The sequence below is a fragment of the Saccopteryx bilineata genome, chromosome 5, assembly GCF_036850765.1.
Source record: "Saccopteryx bilineata isolate mSacBil1 chromosome 5, mSacBil1_pri_phased_curated, whole genome shotgun sequence".
NCBI classification, from domain to species: domain Eukaryota; kingdom Metazoa; phylum Chordata; class Mammalia; order Chiroptera; family Emballonuridae; genus Saccopteryx; species Saccopteryx bilineata.
The window spans coordinates 106020939-106039016 of NC_089494.1; the positions used below are offsets into that span (position 1 = coordinate 106020939).

General features: G+C 44.6%; 1 protein-coding gene across 1 annotated transcript in view; it reads left to right on the forward strand.

Moving 5' to 3' along the window:
* The window catches only part of TMEM163 (transmembrane protein 163), a 278370-nt gene that overhangs the window by 183046 nt on the left and 77246 nt on the right, over positions 1 to 18078 (forward strand). The window contains exons 3-4 of the mRNA XM_066232892.1: positions 99 to 142; positions 1420 to 1511. Of these exons, the coding sequence (XP_066088989.1) occupies positions 99 to 142; positions 1420 to 1511 (136 nt within the window). The remainder of the gene's footprint in view (positions 1 to 98; positions 143 to 1419; positions 1512 to 18078) is intronic.

Genomic DNA, 18078 nt, shown 5'->3' on the forward strand with positions numbered 1-18078 from the left:
TTTAAAGGGGCATATCAAATATGTTAATATACTCACAAACGAGAATAAATATCCATGAGATCTTAAAACATTCTGAATAATATTTTCTTTCTTTCTAGCTGTCTCCGTTATGAGGTACAGCGCCTCTGCTTTTGGGTTTGCAGTAAGTAACCTAAAATGTACTTTTATGAAGTTTTGCACGTTTTTCCTGAGCCCACAGATTTCAATAAGAGGGTGGTTAGCAGATGAGGGCTTAGCATCACAAACTTTTTATGGAAATATCTACTCTAGGAAGTTAGAACCTCATAGAAGCAAACTGCGGTGACGCTGTATAGTTCTCCATAACAGATTAGGGGACCACACTTCCCACAACTGATGGAGAGGAGGTTTCAGAGTTTTCTTCCCGCCCCCGCCCCCCCAAGGTTGTAATTTGGAACATGGGTACACGCTGGATGAAGTCCTTGCTGGGCTGGTGGAGGTGTTGGGGTGTAAGAGTGGGGCTGCTGCTGTGAGGATCAGTCTGTAGCCCAACCACGGGTACCCTGCGTTCGCAGCCTGCTTCCTGATGGGAGTTGGTTAGAAAATATGGGTCTCAGAGGTGGCACAGGTTGTACAGGTGAGGCATGTTGACAACTTGGGTGAAGCTTTCCCACATCCCCTCGAGTGCTTGTCATTTTCCAGATGGCCAGTGTGGGGTGGCTCAGTCGCTCACACAGAGAGCTCCTGTACACATCCCTCCTGCATAGCTCTATGGTTTCCTGGACCGAAGGGGATGTGTTCCTGTTGCCAAAGCCACTTCTTACTGTCTCTCCAGAAAAATAAACACATACACACACACACTCTCTCTCTCTCTCTCACTCCCCTTTCTCTTTCTGTCCCTCCCTCTATTCCCCTCACACATTTGTTCATTCATCCATTCAAACAAAAGCATTGAATTTTTGTGTACAATTCCAGAGTTCCTGCAGACATCCCAGAGCCCTTGTGCGACCACCTCACACTGGGCTCTAGGTAGAACAACCCCATTGAAAACCAGAAACAGATTCCTCTCCCTGATATTTTACTGGGGATTTACAGTTGAATGCTGAAGCCATTTTGTTGCCATGGGGAAATCAAATTCACATGTGTTAGAGCAGTGTAGTCCCCCCACCCCGTGTGCTAGGAGCCGGGGCCCAGGAGCAGGCCCACCGTGCCACAGGGTGTGGGTGCGCAGGCTGCGGGCGCAGTGGGCAGTAGAGATGGAGGGTCCGGCGGGGGGATGCCCTGGGCTCCTGATCCGAGGGCGCACCGTGAGGGGAATGAGGGGCCCTGTTCTAACTGTGGGAGCCCTCTCTGCTCTGAGGTCACTTCCTCAGATGTCCCGAGTCACCAAATTATTGCCTTGTGTCTTCACAGTTGTGTCCTATTGACTAAACCCACTAATGCCACGTCTCCTTCTCCTAGTTTGACGCCATCCTTGATGTCCTGTCATCGGCGATTGTCCTGTGGCGCTACAGCAATGCGGCCGCTGTGCACTCTGCCCACAGGGAGTACATGTAAGTGCATGTTGACCTTCCCCCAGACTGCAGGGCCCTGCAGACAGGGCCACACACTCAGGTTGTCAGCACTCTGCCCACAGGGAGTACATGTGAGTGGATGCTGACCTTCCCCCAGACTGCAGGGCCCTGCAGACAGGGCCACACACTCAGGTTGTCAGCACAGCTGATCTTGTTGGTCCAAGTGACAAGAAAAGGTCCCCAGATTGCCTTGGAGAACATCTGGCTGGTGTGATATCAGCTGTATGATAGGACCCTTTTGCAGTGGTCAGAGAGATGGGATGTCCCTTTATAATACTCCTACGTTTGAGTCTGGAGTATTTGTATACTCACTTGTCTGACTACCCTTTGGTCCATCCATCTATCAATTTGTCAATCCACCTATCTTTCTGTCCTCTTTCTCTTTGTGTAATTAGAATCCTTGTTCTCTTGAATTTTCATGTTTTTTTTCTTTCTTTCTGAATAAGGTGAATTCTCCAGGTAATTTCCAGAAGGCCTTTTGGAGGCATTATAAGTTATTCTACTTGTCTGCCGTCCTGTCTATGTTAGGAGCTGCTGCTTGCCCAGTGCCCACATCCTGTGGGGGATGACTTTATCTTTGAGAGATTTGCATTTGTGACTATAAAATATGTGTTTTTTCTAACTTTTTTCTCTCTGTTCCATGTGTAATCCTCAGAGTGATAACGGCATGGGTTCTGAGTAAGATTTCTTGGCTCTGGATCTCAGCCACTTGTTACCTCTGTGACTGTGAGGAGTTACTAGCGGCTCTGTGCCTTATCTCATTGTCTGGAACGGGAGGAAAACAATACCTCCTTTACTAGGGTTATTGAGATGGCTATATGAGTGAGGTATAATCCTCACAGTCACACACACACACTTCAGAACAGTGTTTGGCGTGTACTTCAGTCAGCCTTAGCTGCCATGATTATTACAACGGTGGCTCCCCTGGGACTGAGCCACCACTCGTCATTAGGGCAAGAGTTTTACACTGTCTGCAGCTTTTGGACAGTTTAATACAAATGGATAAATGCCCCCTGCTGTGGTTTGAGATGGTTCCCAGACAAAAGGTACTCTTTGTAAGGGTGCTATGCCACAGTCAACGTACAAGTGCTGGGATACAAATGCTGGGTGCCAGGGGACTCAGAGAGTAATATATCTTACATTTCATGTGCCAGACGGAACACTTTTGAAAGATGACACCATTACTGATTCACAAATGAGAATACATTTTAATTTAGTTCGTTGTTGGCTTTAGGTAGGCTTATTGTAAGTGTTAAATATTTATTTCAGCGTGTATTAGGTTTATCAACAAATATAATGAAAGTATAAAAATTCTCAAATTTCTGATAACACAGATGATATTGTTTAGAGTAAGGTTAATTTTGAAAAAAGTGAGTCAATTTGTGGTTAAATTAAGAAAACAATACTAGTAAACTGATTTTGTAAAATTTCAAATGTTGGTACCATAAAGACCATAGTTGATTGAACACTGGTTTGGCCAAAAGAGCAGCTCATGCATCCATTCACCCCAACTGTTGCTGGCAGTTTTGTTTGTTTGTTTTTGACAGAGACAGAGAAAGAGTCAGAGAGAAGGATAGATAGGGACAGACAGACCAGACAGGAAGGGAGAGAGATGAGAAGCATCAATTCTTTGTTGCAGCACCTTAGTTGTTCATTGATTGCTCTCTCATATGTGCCTTGACCAGGGGGCTACAGCAGACCGAGTGACCCTTGCTCAAGCCAGCAACCTTGGGCTCAAGCTGGTGAGCCTTGCTCAAACCAGATGAGCCCACGCTTAAACCTGCAACCTTAGGGTTTTGAACCTGGGTCCATTGCCTGGTCAGGCTAAATGAACTCTTAAAGTAATTTTACTTTATTTCTGTTTACATTTTTTTTAAATGAGAGAGAGAGAGAGAGTGGGAGACGGACAGGGACAGTGACAGATAGGGACAAACAGTAAGGGAAAGAGATGAGAAGCATCAATTCTTTGTTGTGGCTTCTTAGTTGTTCATTGATTATGTTCTCCTATGTGCCTTGACCGAGAAGCCAGTGACCTTGGGCTCATACCAGTGACCTTGGGCTTTAAGCCAGTAACCTTGGGCTTTAAGCCAGTGACCTTTGGGCTCAAGCCAGCAACCATAGAGTCATGTTTATGGTCCCATGCTCAAGCTGCCAACCCTGTGCTCAAGCTGATGAGCCTCTGCTCAAGCTGGATGAGTCTCTGCTCAAGCCTGATGTGCCTGTGCTCAAGCCAGATGAGTCTGCACTCAAGCTGGCAACCTTGAGGTTTCAAACCTGGGTCCTCTGCATCCCAGTCCAACACTCTATCCACTGCACCACCACCTGGTCTGGCTATTTACATTTTTAATGTGGCTTTTGGAAATTTAAAATTGTGTATGTGGCTTATATTTTGTTGGGCCTGGTCCTCAAGAGAGAAAGTTCTTCCCTCTGTTTTTCCATATTTTAGAATTAATAATCCAGACTTTGATTTGCAGTATCAGAAGGAATTGAGTTCAGTGTTTCTCAGTTTCTCTCTTCTAATTTCTTATTTGTAATCGGATTTTATTTATACAAAAATGAGTTTCTTGCACATTAGTCACAAAGCCATATGTTACTGTGGCTTTTCCATAGGTTTGGGGTCTCTGTGAGCATTTGCCAGGTGGCCTGGAGGTTTCCAAGATCAAGATTGATAACAGGAAATGTCTTTGGTTTCACTGTTTTTAATGATTCCAAAGTAAGTACTGTTTTTAAAAATTGTATATCAATACTAATATCCAAAAGCAAAAAACTCACAAAGGGGTTGTTTTGGTAATTCCCAGATAATAGTTCATGTGATGATGCCAGTGAATTCATTCAGAGATGCTTAATCTGGGGATTAAAACAACACTCACAATCCTCTATTGTTGGCTTTAGTTTAAAGTTTTAATCTCTGGCTCATTCCATGTAAATTAAAAATTTATGAAATCACTGCCAGCTGAGAAACTGATGTTTGCATATTAATGAGCATAAATGAATTATGAGAGGCACAGCTAGAAAAGCTGTTGGTTTTTCTTTACTTGCTGGAGAATAATATTTGAGAGCATGGGGAAATATCCAACTGGTTCTCAGTTAATTCTACTAATTTTTCCTACTCTCACTCTTATGGTCCAGAACAAATATTGAACTGTGATTGCCGGGTAGAGAGAATAGACGGATTCCACTGCCGTGCCCCCTGCCACGTGGCTGTGACGGGGAGGGGGTGTGGTGCTCGGAGGGAGAGCATGCTTTTAGCAGCACCACAGAGCGGAGCACCAACGAGCAGCTCTGTTCTGTTATCCTCTTTGCTACTGTGGTAAAGAACACGTAACATTAAATTTACCGTCTTGAAGATTTTAAGGGTATAGTTCAGCAGTGTTAGGCATTTTTATATTGTTGTGAACAGATCTCCAGAACTTTTTTATCTTGCAAAAGTAGAACTGTGTACTCATTAAACAAGTCCCTGATGCCCTCCCTCCCAGCCCCTGGCAGCCACCATTCTACTTTCTGTTGCCAGAAATTTGACTACATACCTCACATAAGTGAAATCATGCAGTATTTATCCTTTTGTGACTGGCTTATTTCACTTAGCATAATGTCCTCAAGGTTCATCAGTATTGTAGCAATATGTCAGAATTTCTTTCCTTTTTTTTAATGGGAAGTTTTTGTTTTTTAGATTTTATTCATTTTACAGAGTAAGAGAGAGAGAGAGAAGTGGGGAGGAGCAGGAAGTATTAACTCCTATATGTACGTTGACCAGGCAAGCCCAGAGAATTTCTTTCCTTTTGAAGGATATATAATATTTCATTGTATGTATGTACCCCATTTTATTTATTCATTCACCCGTTGATAGACATTTGGGTTGGTTCCACCTCAGCTACTGTGAATAATGCCGCTGTGGGACTGCTGGGTCAAATGAGTACTATTTTATTTTCTTAGGGAACCTCCATACTGTTTTCTGTGGGAGGTACTCCATTTTGTTATCCTACCAACTAGTTGTTTATTTTAAAAAGCTCCAAATTTTATCAGTCACCTTTTTTATTTTTTAAGTGAGAGGAGGCTAGATAGACAGACTCCCACATGTGCCCCAACCGGATACACCCAGCTACCCCCATCTGGAGCCGATGTTCAGATTCACCTAGCCATTCTCAGCACCTGGAACCAACACTCAAACAAGTTGAGCCAATGGCTGCCAGAGGGGAAGAGAGAGAGAAGGGGAAGAGGGAGGGGAAGAGAAGCAAATGGTTGCTTCTCATGTGTGCCCTGACTGGGGGTCAAACCCGGGACTTCCATACACTGGGCTGATGCGCTATCCACTGAGCCAACGAGCTGGGGCAATCAGTCACCTTTTTGTGGTAGGGAATATATGTGTAGAGAAGGTGGACCAGGACTGTGCATGGCCAGGGTTTTCAACACGCAGGTAAAATAGAAAGGGTGCAAGGGAGTCAAGTTTATTTGCAAGGGAGTGAACTAAGAACGTACGAGAATATTCACACTGGGTAAAAGGGGGTTGGGAGGACAGTGGCAAGGCTGATGATTAGTCGTCATGGATTAGAAGTCTTGCTTAGCTTGCTAGTTGTTGGTGTGAGGTACTAATTTGAGAGTGGGATGCTGAAAACAAGGATTTCACAGATGGCTCATTTCTTTGTGTGGATTTCAGGTGGGAATGGGTGGCTGAGGTCAAAAGGTCGGGGACACATGTGAGGCCAGGTATTGGTGGGAGTGTGGGAATGTGTGTCAACTTTAGGGAAGAGATGAGGGGAGTAGAGCATATGTTAATGTCTTCAGTGAGTAAAGGAGAGGGCGGGGTGGGGGGTGGGGACAACAGCAAAGAGGTGGAGGGGGTGTTTGGCCTACATGTAACTAGGAGCACTGAGGGGAGAGCCAGAGAAACTGGTTTGGAATGCTCTGGAGGAAGTCAGACTTTGAGAATGTGCTTGAGAGAGAATAGGCAGCCTCCTCAGGGAACAGCCAGGTTTTATTAGGCTGGGAGATGAGGGGAAGAGTCAGAAAAGAGTCTGAGGATTTGGAGAGCGGGAGCAGGATGGCAGTGTCTGGGGAGCGGGCACCTCGTGAGGGGCGCAGAGGGGTGGAAGGTGGTGGTAAGGCTGGAGTGGTGGCCGCTGTCCGTGACAGTGGGTTTTTAGGGAGCGACATAGTGGGCAGGGTCTTTTCTCACTTGTTTTAGTAAAAGAGGTCTGCATCCACACACTTGTTTAGACAATAAACAGATCTCTGCAAGGACACACCGAAGACTGGCAGCAGGCTCGCCGCTGGGAGGGGGCGGGGACGCCCACAGAGGGAGGCGTTTTCTCCATCCCCAGACCAGGGCTGTGCCGTAGAACTCTGGGGAACAGTCTCTCTGTGTCTGCTCTGTCCCTGTGGCCATCGGGTACTTGACGTGTGTCTAGAACGACTGAAGAACTGGTTTTGTAACTTAAAATAGTCACATGTAGCTTGTGGCTCCCATATTGGACATAATGTCTTATTTGGATATTAATCTATTTTTGAAGAACAGGCAAAGATATTAAATCAAAGTCAGGGGCTTTGGAAATGTAAGGAAGATATTGAAGGAAGAAGGAGTGACTGGAGGTGGAGAGTGTGGGAGGAACTAGTGTGGGAGGAACTTGGCAAGGCCAAAGGATTAAGGGAGTTTCACGCCTGTCTTAGCCATCTTCATCCCTGTGTACCGTGTAAGGCCACAGGAAAGACAGCCCCCTGCTGCTGTCGGCTGTGGAGGGCCATCAGGATGCTTGCTGCAGAAGGTACAGCTTGCCGCTCAGCTCTTTGTCGGGGGCTCTGACATTTTACATATGGTCGCAGCACAGGTGGAGGCTCCAGGGAAGCTCCCCAGTCCCAGCTGTCTCTTTCGGCTGGCCATCAGCTCACTGAGACAGAGGAGTGGAGGCAGATGGAGTCTGCTCACCTTTACTGGCTTCGAATTCTGCAACACTCGGCCAAAGACAGCCTGGGAGGTTGCTCTCTTATTGCAAATGGACCTCCAAATGATTGCATTATTCTCAGCAGCGTGTTTGAGAGCTCTGGAGGGGCTATTCTTAGAGAGGCATAAAGCCTGTGTGTGTCTTCTCACGTGAAATAAATAGGCGCACATTCTCACCCAAGGGAGAGGGTATCTGCTCCGTTTTCGTTTCCAATTTGCGAGACAATGCTTGGCCTGAAAGCGATCGGTGGACAGGACAGCCTGATAGTCTTTTGATCACTGGTTCCAGTAGCACCCTTGCTGTTTTTGAAAACAGCTCCAGAAACTGAAACTGATGCAGTTAAGAAATGATGGATTGGTGATTTGCTTTTGGTGTCTGATATAAGAAGACTACAAAGGCAATAAGTTATACCAAGAACATATTAAAATAGTGTCTCCTCCTCTTCTCGTGGGATATTTGATGTGGCCCTAAATTTGAGGCTTAGGAAAGTGAATTACATTTCCTCCACATCTGTCTGGTGCTGTTAACTTGACAAAGCTCTTGAGTGTATTTTAGCTCCAGAGCAAACCCCGAACTAGAAGAATAAATAACTCCGAAGATGGCCGCAGTGCCTGATGGGAGCCGTGCAGGAGGCAGAGCCCTGACAGCAGGACAGGAGCTCCTCTGCTTGGAAGAGTCTGCATTCAATCTTGGTTGAAGGCAGAAAGGAGTGGCCCTCCCTTGTCATGGAAAGGACAGATGAAACCTTCGTGGCACTGACATGACACTAATGGTTGTGGTGGTGTGGGCAGGACACAATCAAGGAGGGAGTATTGGCTACCTTGGTCACTGTTGTGAGTTGAATTGTGTCCCCCCAAAAGATAAACTGATGTTCTAGCCTTCACTATCACAAAGAATGTGACTTTATTGGGAAGTAGGTTCTTTGCAGAGGCAACCAATTTAGATGAGATCCTGATCTAATATGACTGGGATCCTTATAAGAGACAGAGACAGACATGCAGGAAGGAAATGATCGTGTTGATGGGGCAGAGGTTGGAGCGATGTGTGTACAAGTCAGGGAATGCCAAGGGCTGTGGGTAAACACCAGTAGCTAGAAGCAAGGAGGGATTCTGCCCTACAGGTTTCAGATGGAATGTGAGCCTGACACCTTAATTTTGGACTTCCAGCCTCTAGAACTGTGAGAGGATCAATTTCTGTTTGTTTAAGCCCCTAGTTTGTGGTACTTTGTTATAGCAGCCGCAGGAAACTAATACTGATCCTAGAAAGGTTCTCTTTCAAACCTGAACTCACCTGCTTTGCGACCTTAAGTGATTTATTAATCTTTCCAGACGTCATTTTGCTCGTGTGTGTGTGTGTGTGTGTGTGTGTGTGTGTGTAGCATAATAATTACCAAATGGCATTGTGGTGAAGATTAAATATGTTGTTGAGTGTAATACCAGCATGTGTTCAAAAAATGTTACATCACTTGTAATCCGTTTCTAGACTTTTTGGGTGAAAATGTCTTTTAATTAATCATACTGGGATAGTTTGAAATTTCTCTATTGTTGTATTTTGCTTTTCAAGAGTATAGGATAAAAGAGTTTACAAACAAAATAAAACAACTCAAACACATGCTTTGGCATATATGGAAAGTTGCTATTGACTTCAGGACGTGGGGCAGTGGGGTAGTGAGGTGGAAAAAGATTATTCCTGATTTCCTGATGCCATCACCTCTCCCTGCCCCTTCCACCCTGGAGACATTTGGAACAAAAGAAAGTAATACATGATTATTGTAAAAGGTTGAGGTAATTCATAGAGGTACAAAGAATATATAGTAAAGCTCACTTGTTATAGAGCCTCCTGGAGCTACCAATTCTATGAATGTTGTGTGCACATGCATGTACAATGTGTTTATATATATTCTAAATTAACCTAGAGATACTGTATATATACCTTTTGAAAAGTGATCTTCTCTACTTACTACCATAGTTTGAACATCTTTCCATCTTAAGATAGAGGTATATTTCTTAAATTTATTTGTTTTTGATTTTTTAATTTATTGTGTTGACATGGTTTCAAGTGTCCCACTCAGTATATCACCTTCTACACACCACATCGTGCCCCCCAGACCCCATGCAAAGTCTCTTTCACCCCCTTTTCCCTCTGGCTTTTGTTACCTTGTTGTCTGTATATATGTAATATATATGTGTTTTGGAAGAGGTATGTTATTTTTTTTATAGCTACCTGGTATTCTGTGTATGGATTTAACATACTTTGTTTAAACAATTTTCTGCTGAAGACGGGTTGTTTTTAATGTCTCGGGGTTATAAACCTTTGAAATAATCGTCTTTACACATTTGTATTTTAATATTTGTCCTTTATTTCTTTAGGGCACATTACTGGAAGTCTGGGTCAGCGAATTTGCTAACACCGTTTTGATGCCCAGTGTCACATTATGCTCCAAAACGTCGCACTGACTTATATTCCCACCGGCGGGTGTTAGGATGTTTGCTGAATCACTTGTCTCAGCTCTAAGTGTTATAGTTCTTTTTGACCTTAGCTACTTGTCCAGGTGCAAAACTGAATTCTCCGTGGTGATGTGCATTTCTTAGTTGTCGGTGTAGTTGAGCACATTCTCATGTCCTTTTGCGTCGTATGTATTTCTTTCAGGAAATGGGCTGCCAGAATTTCAGATGGGAATGAGAAGCCTTTTATTTCCATTTTGTGACATTTCCTAGACTCTGGCTACTAGAATTTAGGTGACTAAGGAAGTACAACTTAACAATTGACCAGGTCCTTCCTCTGTTGTCCCCTGTCACCTCTATTTTTTTTTTTCAGTGTCATGTTTTTTTCTTTCATAGATTTAATTATCTTTATAATTTATATATTGGTTGCCTGACCAGGCGGTGGCGCAGTGGATAGAGCGTCGGACTGTGATGCAGAGAACCCAGGTTCGAGGCCCCGAGGTCGCCAGCTTGAGTGGGGGCTCATCTGGTTTGAGCAAAAGCTCACCAGCTTGAGCCCAAGGTCGCTGGCTTGAGCAAGGGGTTACTCAGTCTGCTGAAGGCCCGCGGTCAAGGCATGTATGAGCAGGCAATCAATGAACAACTAAGGTGTTACAATGCACAACGAAAAACTAATGATTGATGCTTCTCATCTCTCCATTCTTGTCTGTCTGTCCCTGTCTATCCCTCTCTCTGACTCTCTCTCTGTCTCTATAAAAAAAAAAAAAAAAAAATTAAAAAAATTTATAATTTATATAATGGTATATTTAACACCCGTTGCTATCACAAAACTTTAACTGTCTTACTCTTTTCATTCCCAAGACTTTTCATCCGCTAGGCTAATGTTTGGTACTTAGTAGGTGTTCATTAGAGTTGCAGAATGAAAGATTGAGCTATGGAACCCCTTTGTCTTATGGAATGTTTCGGTGTCCTTTAAGAAGGTGATGGTACTATGTGTGTACTGAGCACCTGCTTTCTGCCAGGTGCCATGCCGGGCTGTTAGCTAGATGTATTCTTTAACACCTGGTAGAGAAGGTAAATACTATTCCTGAGGATTCATGGCTAGTAATGGATACAGCTGGGGCTTAAACCTAGTCCTTCTTGCTTTGAAATTTGCTTGTGACCATAATGCAATGTTACCTTCCCAAATGATCACTTGTGTGTCTTGGTTTTATCAAACTATTTGTCTCCTCCCACCCCTACCCCACTTCCTAGTGGGAATGCCCTTTCTTACCAATGAGCTGCAACCCAGACTTAATTGAAGGCAGAGGGAAAGTGATTATGGATCCAGAGGCATTAAAAGCTACAAAATTATCCAACTTGGAAGGCAGTCCTGGGCTTTGGGTCTAACTCTGCAAGGTGGGAAATGGTGGTCCGTTGGCTAGACATGGAAAACCTTCCGGGTAAAGCAGTCTAGGGGTGCGGTTGGCAAATTCCCGGCAGCTGGCATTCATGTCCCAGGTCCCCTGGCAAATGGTTGCCATTGACAAGCTCCCAGCCCTCCCATATCTCAAAGGCCTTACCAGTGAGGACCGTTTGTCTTGGCTGCAGCCTGGACAACTTAAATTCCTGTTTTCAGGCCATGCTGGCAGCTGGGTGGGGACTCCTCGGCCCTGCACTGGGGGCTTGACTATTAAGTAGTAGGAGCCCATCATCGTCATGGCTTTGTTCGTTCCTCTGGCACCTGCGGCCAGGGAAGGCTTTGCTGCATGGAGAGTCTTCTATCCCTGAGAACACGAGGGCCGGGCACTGTGGGCGTGTCACCCTGAGGATGGGCACCCTTTGGAAGTCACAGTGTCTTCATCCTTCCATCTTCCTCTCATGGCTGTGCTTTGAGGTGAATGCACTTAGTTCAGGAGCCCTCTCTGATGTGGGATGTGAGGTAGCTCAGAACCAGGGCCTTTTCGCTCTGTGCCCCCCCCCCCCCCCAGCAGGAGGTTTGGCGGGTTCTTTCTTCTCTGAAGGTCCTGTCGTCAGAGGAAAGCTATGAGCTTGCTTTCTCCATACTTGTCTTTGAGCTTTTAGGGTCAGAGTTATCATGGCTCATAGTTCTTCTCCCTTTGGTGTTCAGATCTTGTCCAACTTGTTAGCTGTTGAACATTTTAAACTCAATTTGATTTTGCATAGTACTTGCCATTGACTGCTAATCAATACTAGCTGATGATGACTTTCTTCTCAATATACTTCGCAATTCCTGAAAAATATTTCACAGTGTACAACGGTTCTGCTGGCAGTCCTGTCCAGCACGCTCTTCTCCCTTGGGGGGAGTATAGAAGGCAGCAGGGACACAGAAGAAGGTCCTGTCTCCTCTGTGTTGACACCGCCGTGCTGAGTCTGTCCTGCAGCGCACAGTGGTCCTGACACCACCCCCGGGTGCTTTCCATAGTTACTTCCCACCACAGTGTAGCGCGTCACCTTCCTTTGTGGGCTCATAAACTAGCACGGATTGTCATCCTGGTGATTTTTTTCTTCTCTTTTTGTGCCTTTCTCTAAATAGTTGCACCTGTGAAGCTTCTAGTTAGCATGGTTTTACGGGCATCTCTCTAGGTACACTTCAGCTTCTTCATGTCACTAAATAGAAGGTGTCTAAAGGAATATAAAGGAATACTTGAGGTTTTTTTAATACTTTCAACCCACCTCATAACCTTGTTATGAGAGACAAGTGACATAATATGAGTAAGTTCCTTGGCTCAGTATTTGGTATACAGTAGGTAAATGATTAATGGGGGCTATTTTTTAACAGTAGTCAAGTAGAGGTATTTTCTTTTTTTAAAAAAGGCTTTATTAAAATATAATTCACATTGCATAGTTTATGCACTGAAAGTGTTCAGGTCAGTGGCTTTTCATTTATTCACAGAATTGTGCGTCTATCACCTCCATCAATTTTAGAGCATTTTCATTACAAATATTGATCAACTTACGACCTATGCAACTTATGACCACTCGACTTTACAACCACAATCACTAGCCACGACTGCTCCACGTCTGGCAGCACAAGCGTCGCCCAGCTGGGTGTATGACAGTGCGGACCAGCTTCCGGCAGCACTACCATCTCTGCATGCACCATTTCAACTGTTATCCCAGACTCGGTACAGCAATTTGTGTTTTGTGTCTTGGATATTTTTCATCAAACCCCTTCCAAGATATCTACCAAGAGGAAATTGTCTTTGCAAATATTAAACCAGTTGTACTGGTAATGCAGTGTTTTACTTAAACCTGACGAATATAAAAATAAGAAACAAAATGGTGTAGAGATGATACAAATAGCATAAAATGAACAAAGAAAATTATGATATATAAAAATGATAGAAAATTATGATAAAATATGACTTAAAGATTTTTATAACATCATTTCACAGTACTGTACATATAGCCTACTCAACCTACGACCAAATCCTGTTACGACCGGTCTGTTGAAACCAATCGTGGTTGTAAGTCAAGCACTAGCTGTACTCTAGAACGAAGCCCCACCCCCTTTAGCCTCTCCCACCCCACTCCCCACCCCACCCCACCCCACCCCCGCTCTAGGCAACCTCTAATCTACTGCCTGTTCCTTCAGTTTTGCCTATTCTGGACCTTTTGTGTAAATAAAATTATATGCTCTGTGCTCCTTTGTGGTTTAGGAAAATGTCACCTTCCTTCACTTAATCTGCTACTTAGCAAAATGTTTTCAGCGTTCCTCCACATTGTAGCGTGTAGCAGTGGTTACTTTCTTTTTATTGCTGTGTAATACTTCATCATAAGGATATACCATATTTAACTTACCCCTTCATCGGTTAACAGATATTTGGGTTGTTTTGCTTTTTTACTATGATGAGTAAGGCTGTTTTGAACATGTTGTGCAAGTGTCTGTGTGGAAATATGTTATCATTTTTCTTGAGTTTATATCTAAGAGTAGAATTGCTGGGTTACATGGTAACTGCATGTCTCACATTTGAGCCTGATCTGTCTGCATAGTAGATATGCTGTCAGGTCTACAAGGAGGCAGCCTTAGGCCAGGGCCCTGGCTAAGACTCCTCTCCTTTGGGTAGCACATGTTAGAGGGACCCATCATATTTATAACCACCTTTTTGTATTTTCCTAGTTGACCAGCTCACTTTCTGTTTTACGAGTTGCTGCTTTAGTTATGGGATACTGTCATCATCTGCTATCAATGGAGGAGGCTTCCTGTTCTTTTTTTAAAAATTCTATATTTTCTAGTTCCTACAGGTTCTGAACATACAGCTGTGTATTATATAGTTTGGCAGAAACCATGGCCTGGGGGCTGAGGGGTTTTTGTAGAGTTCCTGTTCTGATCTCTGATTGGTTTTGGTCTAAAAGTTTAACTCTTAGGATAGTCTCATTTACTGATTTTCTTCCAGCGTTCTAGGCACTGTGCTAAGTACTGTTTATGCTTGTCTCACGTAATTTCAGAACAATCCTATGAGGTACAGGGGTCACAGTCCCAATTTTATAGGCGAGGTAACGGAAGCTGAGAGAGAGAAGCTTGCCCAGCGTTGCAGAGCTGGGGTGACGCTGCTGATCTGCACCGAGCCCTGCTGGCCCCCGAAGCCTGGGGTTGCCTTCCCTGGAGGCAGAGCTGTGCAGTCCTGCGGAGGAGAGGCCGTAGATTCATGTGCTGATGCCAGTGGTGGTTCTGGACTCGGAAGTAAGGAGGCATCAGGAGAGAGCAGCTGTGATCAGCCCCATACCTCAGTCAGCCCCTGGAGGGCCCTGTCAGCTTCACAGCTGGCGGGAGGGCCTGGCAGCTGCATAGCTCTCATTTTCCTTATAGCTCAGAGAACAGTCGTTTTTCCAACCTGAGAAGCAAAAAAATCTAGATTTTAGGTCTGTTTCGGCTACACATAGTGTAACTAACTTACACCTTCATTTCCTCATCTGTTGGGTTAAAGTGAAACTGCTGTTTCACCTGCCTTGGAGGTAGTCAAGAAAAGGACTCAGAACTTGTTTTGAAGAGTTGAAAGGTGTGTATGTGTATGCGTATAGATACACATGTATGTATAATAATAAATACAGAAGTAACAAAATATTTATATGCCTAAAAGTAAAATATATTATTAAAACAATTAAATTATTAATTAAAAATCTTTATTATAGTAAGAACACGTAACAGGAGACAACAAATTTGAAAGTATGCAATGCAGTGTTGTTTCTGAGGGCACGATGCACAGCAGATCTTTATAACTGGATCATGACTAAAAATTTATGCCTATGGACGGACAACTTCCTATTTGCCCCTCCTCCTTTAACTTAAATTCTTGAACACAGGCCACCAGAGTGGGAAATCCCTGGGAGGACCCACTGCATGTAAATGAAAGTTGCTGCAAGCTTTACCCGGCAAGCCACCCCCCATCTCCTTCCTCCCTCAGCCCGCAGCTCTCCTAGGGCAGCTGTAAGGACAGGCAGCCTTGCTGTGTTTGCTACTTTATCTGCCGTTGTGTTTGCTGCTGCAAAGGGATCGTTAATGTAGGTGTTAGCCCCCACCAAGAATTGTCTCTTGGCACTTTCAGCCAAGAAGTCTTTTCCTCTCTTTGTGCACGTGTTTTTAATGAGCAAACCCTGTGCCAATGTTGTCAGTGGTGTGGAAGTCCCCTAAACAAACTGTACTCTGACCTTCCCAGCTTTTAAATCAAAGTTCAAAATCTCGTCCTCTCCCAAGGTGACTGAGGCAGAGATCACGGGAAACCAGGTGACCAGAGGTGCAGTTGTTTTAGTGTCTGAGGGTGTATGTTGGAGTCTGACACTGAGAACCCTCCAAAAATGGTAGCAGTGTGAGGGTCTGTTGTCACGTCCTGTGTGCGAGAACAGATGGGAGTTTGGGAAAGGACACATTGAGGCCCCCTGTGTCTCAGTTCTCCCGTTACCCCTATCGTGAGTGGGCTGTTCTCCTGCGCTAGTGAAGCGCAGCCTGTCTGCTCTTCCTCTGGGTTCATCTGATTGTTCGGATTGACGACTCAGGAAAGGGCCTGGAGAGACTGCTGTCCTACCTTTTCTGAACAGAGGAAGGATTTGTCGATCAGTATCTTGAGGGCTTCATAAAATATCCGTGAATCTGAATTTCATCCTTATTTTGAACTCTCTATAATCTGCATTTCTGGATGTTGAATGATGATCTAGGCATCTGGTTTCTAGTTAGGTACCTATTCTGTTAATTTAGTATGTATCTTGTTTCGTATGTGAGAAGGTAAAATTTGTTTTGAAAAAAGTCCAGTGTTACTGATCAGATAATCTATCAGACGATGCATTTTCTAACACCTGACTCTGTTAGGTATTTGTTGACTCAACAGCAAGTTATTGAGACCCCACTCTGCCAGGCACTCTTCCCGATACTGGTAACAAGCGAGAAGCCGGCTCCGCTTCCTGTGGGCCTACGAGGAGGTCAGTGATAATGTAGCTGCAGAGAGAAGAGCTGTAAAGAAAACCAGGCGGGACAGTGTGCAAGGTGTGAGGAGGGTGCCTCTGAAGTTAGAAGCTGGGACTCATGGTCCCAGCGCTGACACTTCAGATGGGAGGAAGGAGCCGAAGAAAAAGCGTTTCTGGACAGGGGGGTTGGTGCAAACAAAGGCCCAGACCAGCTTGATGTGTGTGAGGGTCAGAGAAATAGGCGCCTGCGGCTGGACCCAGTCAGGGAGAGGCACAGGCAAGATGGAGCTGGGAGGCGGCCAGCACTTGGGGGCTCTGGGGAGGAGTTTTGATTATGAGAGCGGTGTGAAGCCATGGGCAAGTTATTAAGCTGAGGGTGAGTGATCTGATTATATAATTAATGTCAGAGAGCTCAGGTGGTGCATCATGAGGGAATCCTGCTATTCTTGTAAATGAACAAGGCCCTTTAAAAATGAAAATATTTTTATTCATTTCACTGATTACAATCGTGGTGCATATCTGTAGAACAAATATATTTAGATTAATAGGAATTTGAAAGTGAAAGTTTCCTGTATTTATACTTGCTGTCATCCTTTCGTTACCCCCCCCTCAAAAAGGATAATCATAATGAATAGTTCAGTGTGTCTGCTTCCAAAATCTATGTAAATAAAATATAATGCACCCATATGCTTTATTTTTTTTAATTTATTCATTTTTTTCAGAGAGGAGAGGGAGAGACAGAGAGAGAGAGAGAGAGAGGAGAGACAGAGAGAGAGAAGGGGGGAGGAACTGGAAGCATCAACTCCCATATGTTCCTTGACCAGGCAAGCCCAGGGTTTCGAACCGGCGACCTCAGCATTTCCAGGTCGACGCTTTATCCACTGCACCACCACAGGTCAGGCGCACCCATATGTTTTATACACACAGATGTACACACATGACTCTGTGAATGAAATGCGATTTTTCCGTACATACTGTTCTGAATGCTGCTGCTTTCCCCTCACACGAAACCAAGGGCGTTTGTAAACCTGTCTGTATATCTAATCCACTCATTTTGCCGGTCTCATGGAGTTCTGCTGTTGGCTATATGATAACGTACTTTGCAGCCTCCTGTTAGGAAACCAGAGTGGTTGCAGCTTTGGCTGTTCTAAGCTGTGATGTCATTTACTGCTTGTGCACGAATCTGTACACCACTTCGTGTGTTCCTTTAGTCCCTGTGTTTGAAATAATGGGTACTTTTTTTCTTGAATAAGAGACAACTAAACCACGAGTTTAAGAACCCATTCATTTATCCTGTCCCAATCTGTATTCTGAATGAGGGTGAAAGCTGGTTTGTGGGCCAGAGTGTGCCTGGCACAGGAGACCTGTCAGTCCCCAAGCATGGTGGAGCTGTTGTTCGCCGCTCATCTGTAATTGGGGTTGTTCCTTCCTGAGGTGACCATGGCGGTTGCAAACATGGCCAGCCACAAAAGCAGGGGAGAATGTGGAGAGCATGCAGGAAATGGTAAGCTCACCTAGTTTATATGCACATCGAGCCAGCAGTGTTCCCCCAGCGCCCTTCCCTTTGCTGGGAGGGCACAGCTGCAGGTCTGTATGAGGTTGCTTTCCTGAATATCATGAGTAACTAAAGCCAGGGACAGGCTTGCAAACAATATACTACACAAGGCTGGGTCGGCCCTTCGCGTAATTAACTGCGGTTCTGCATTTCCAGAAACCCGATTGGAGGCACTGGCAGCACGTTCAGGATCCGACACACATTTCTTA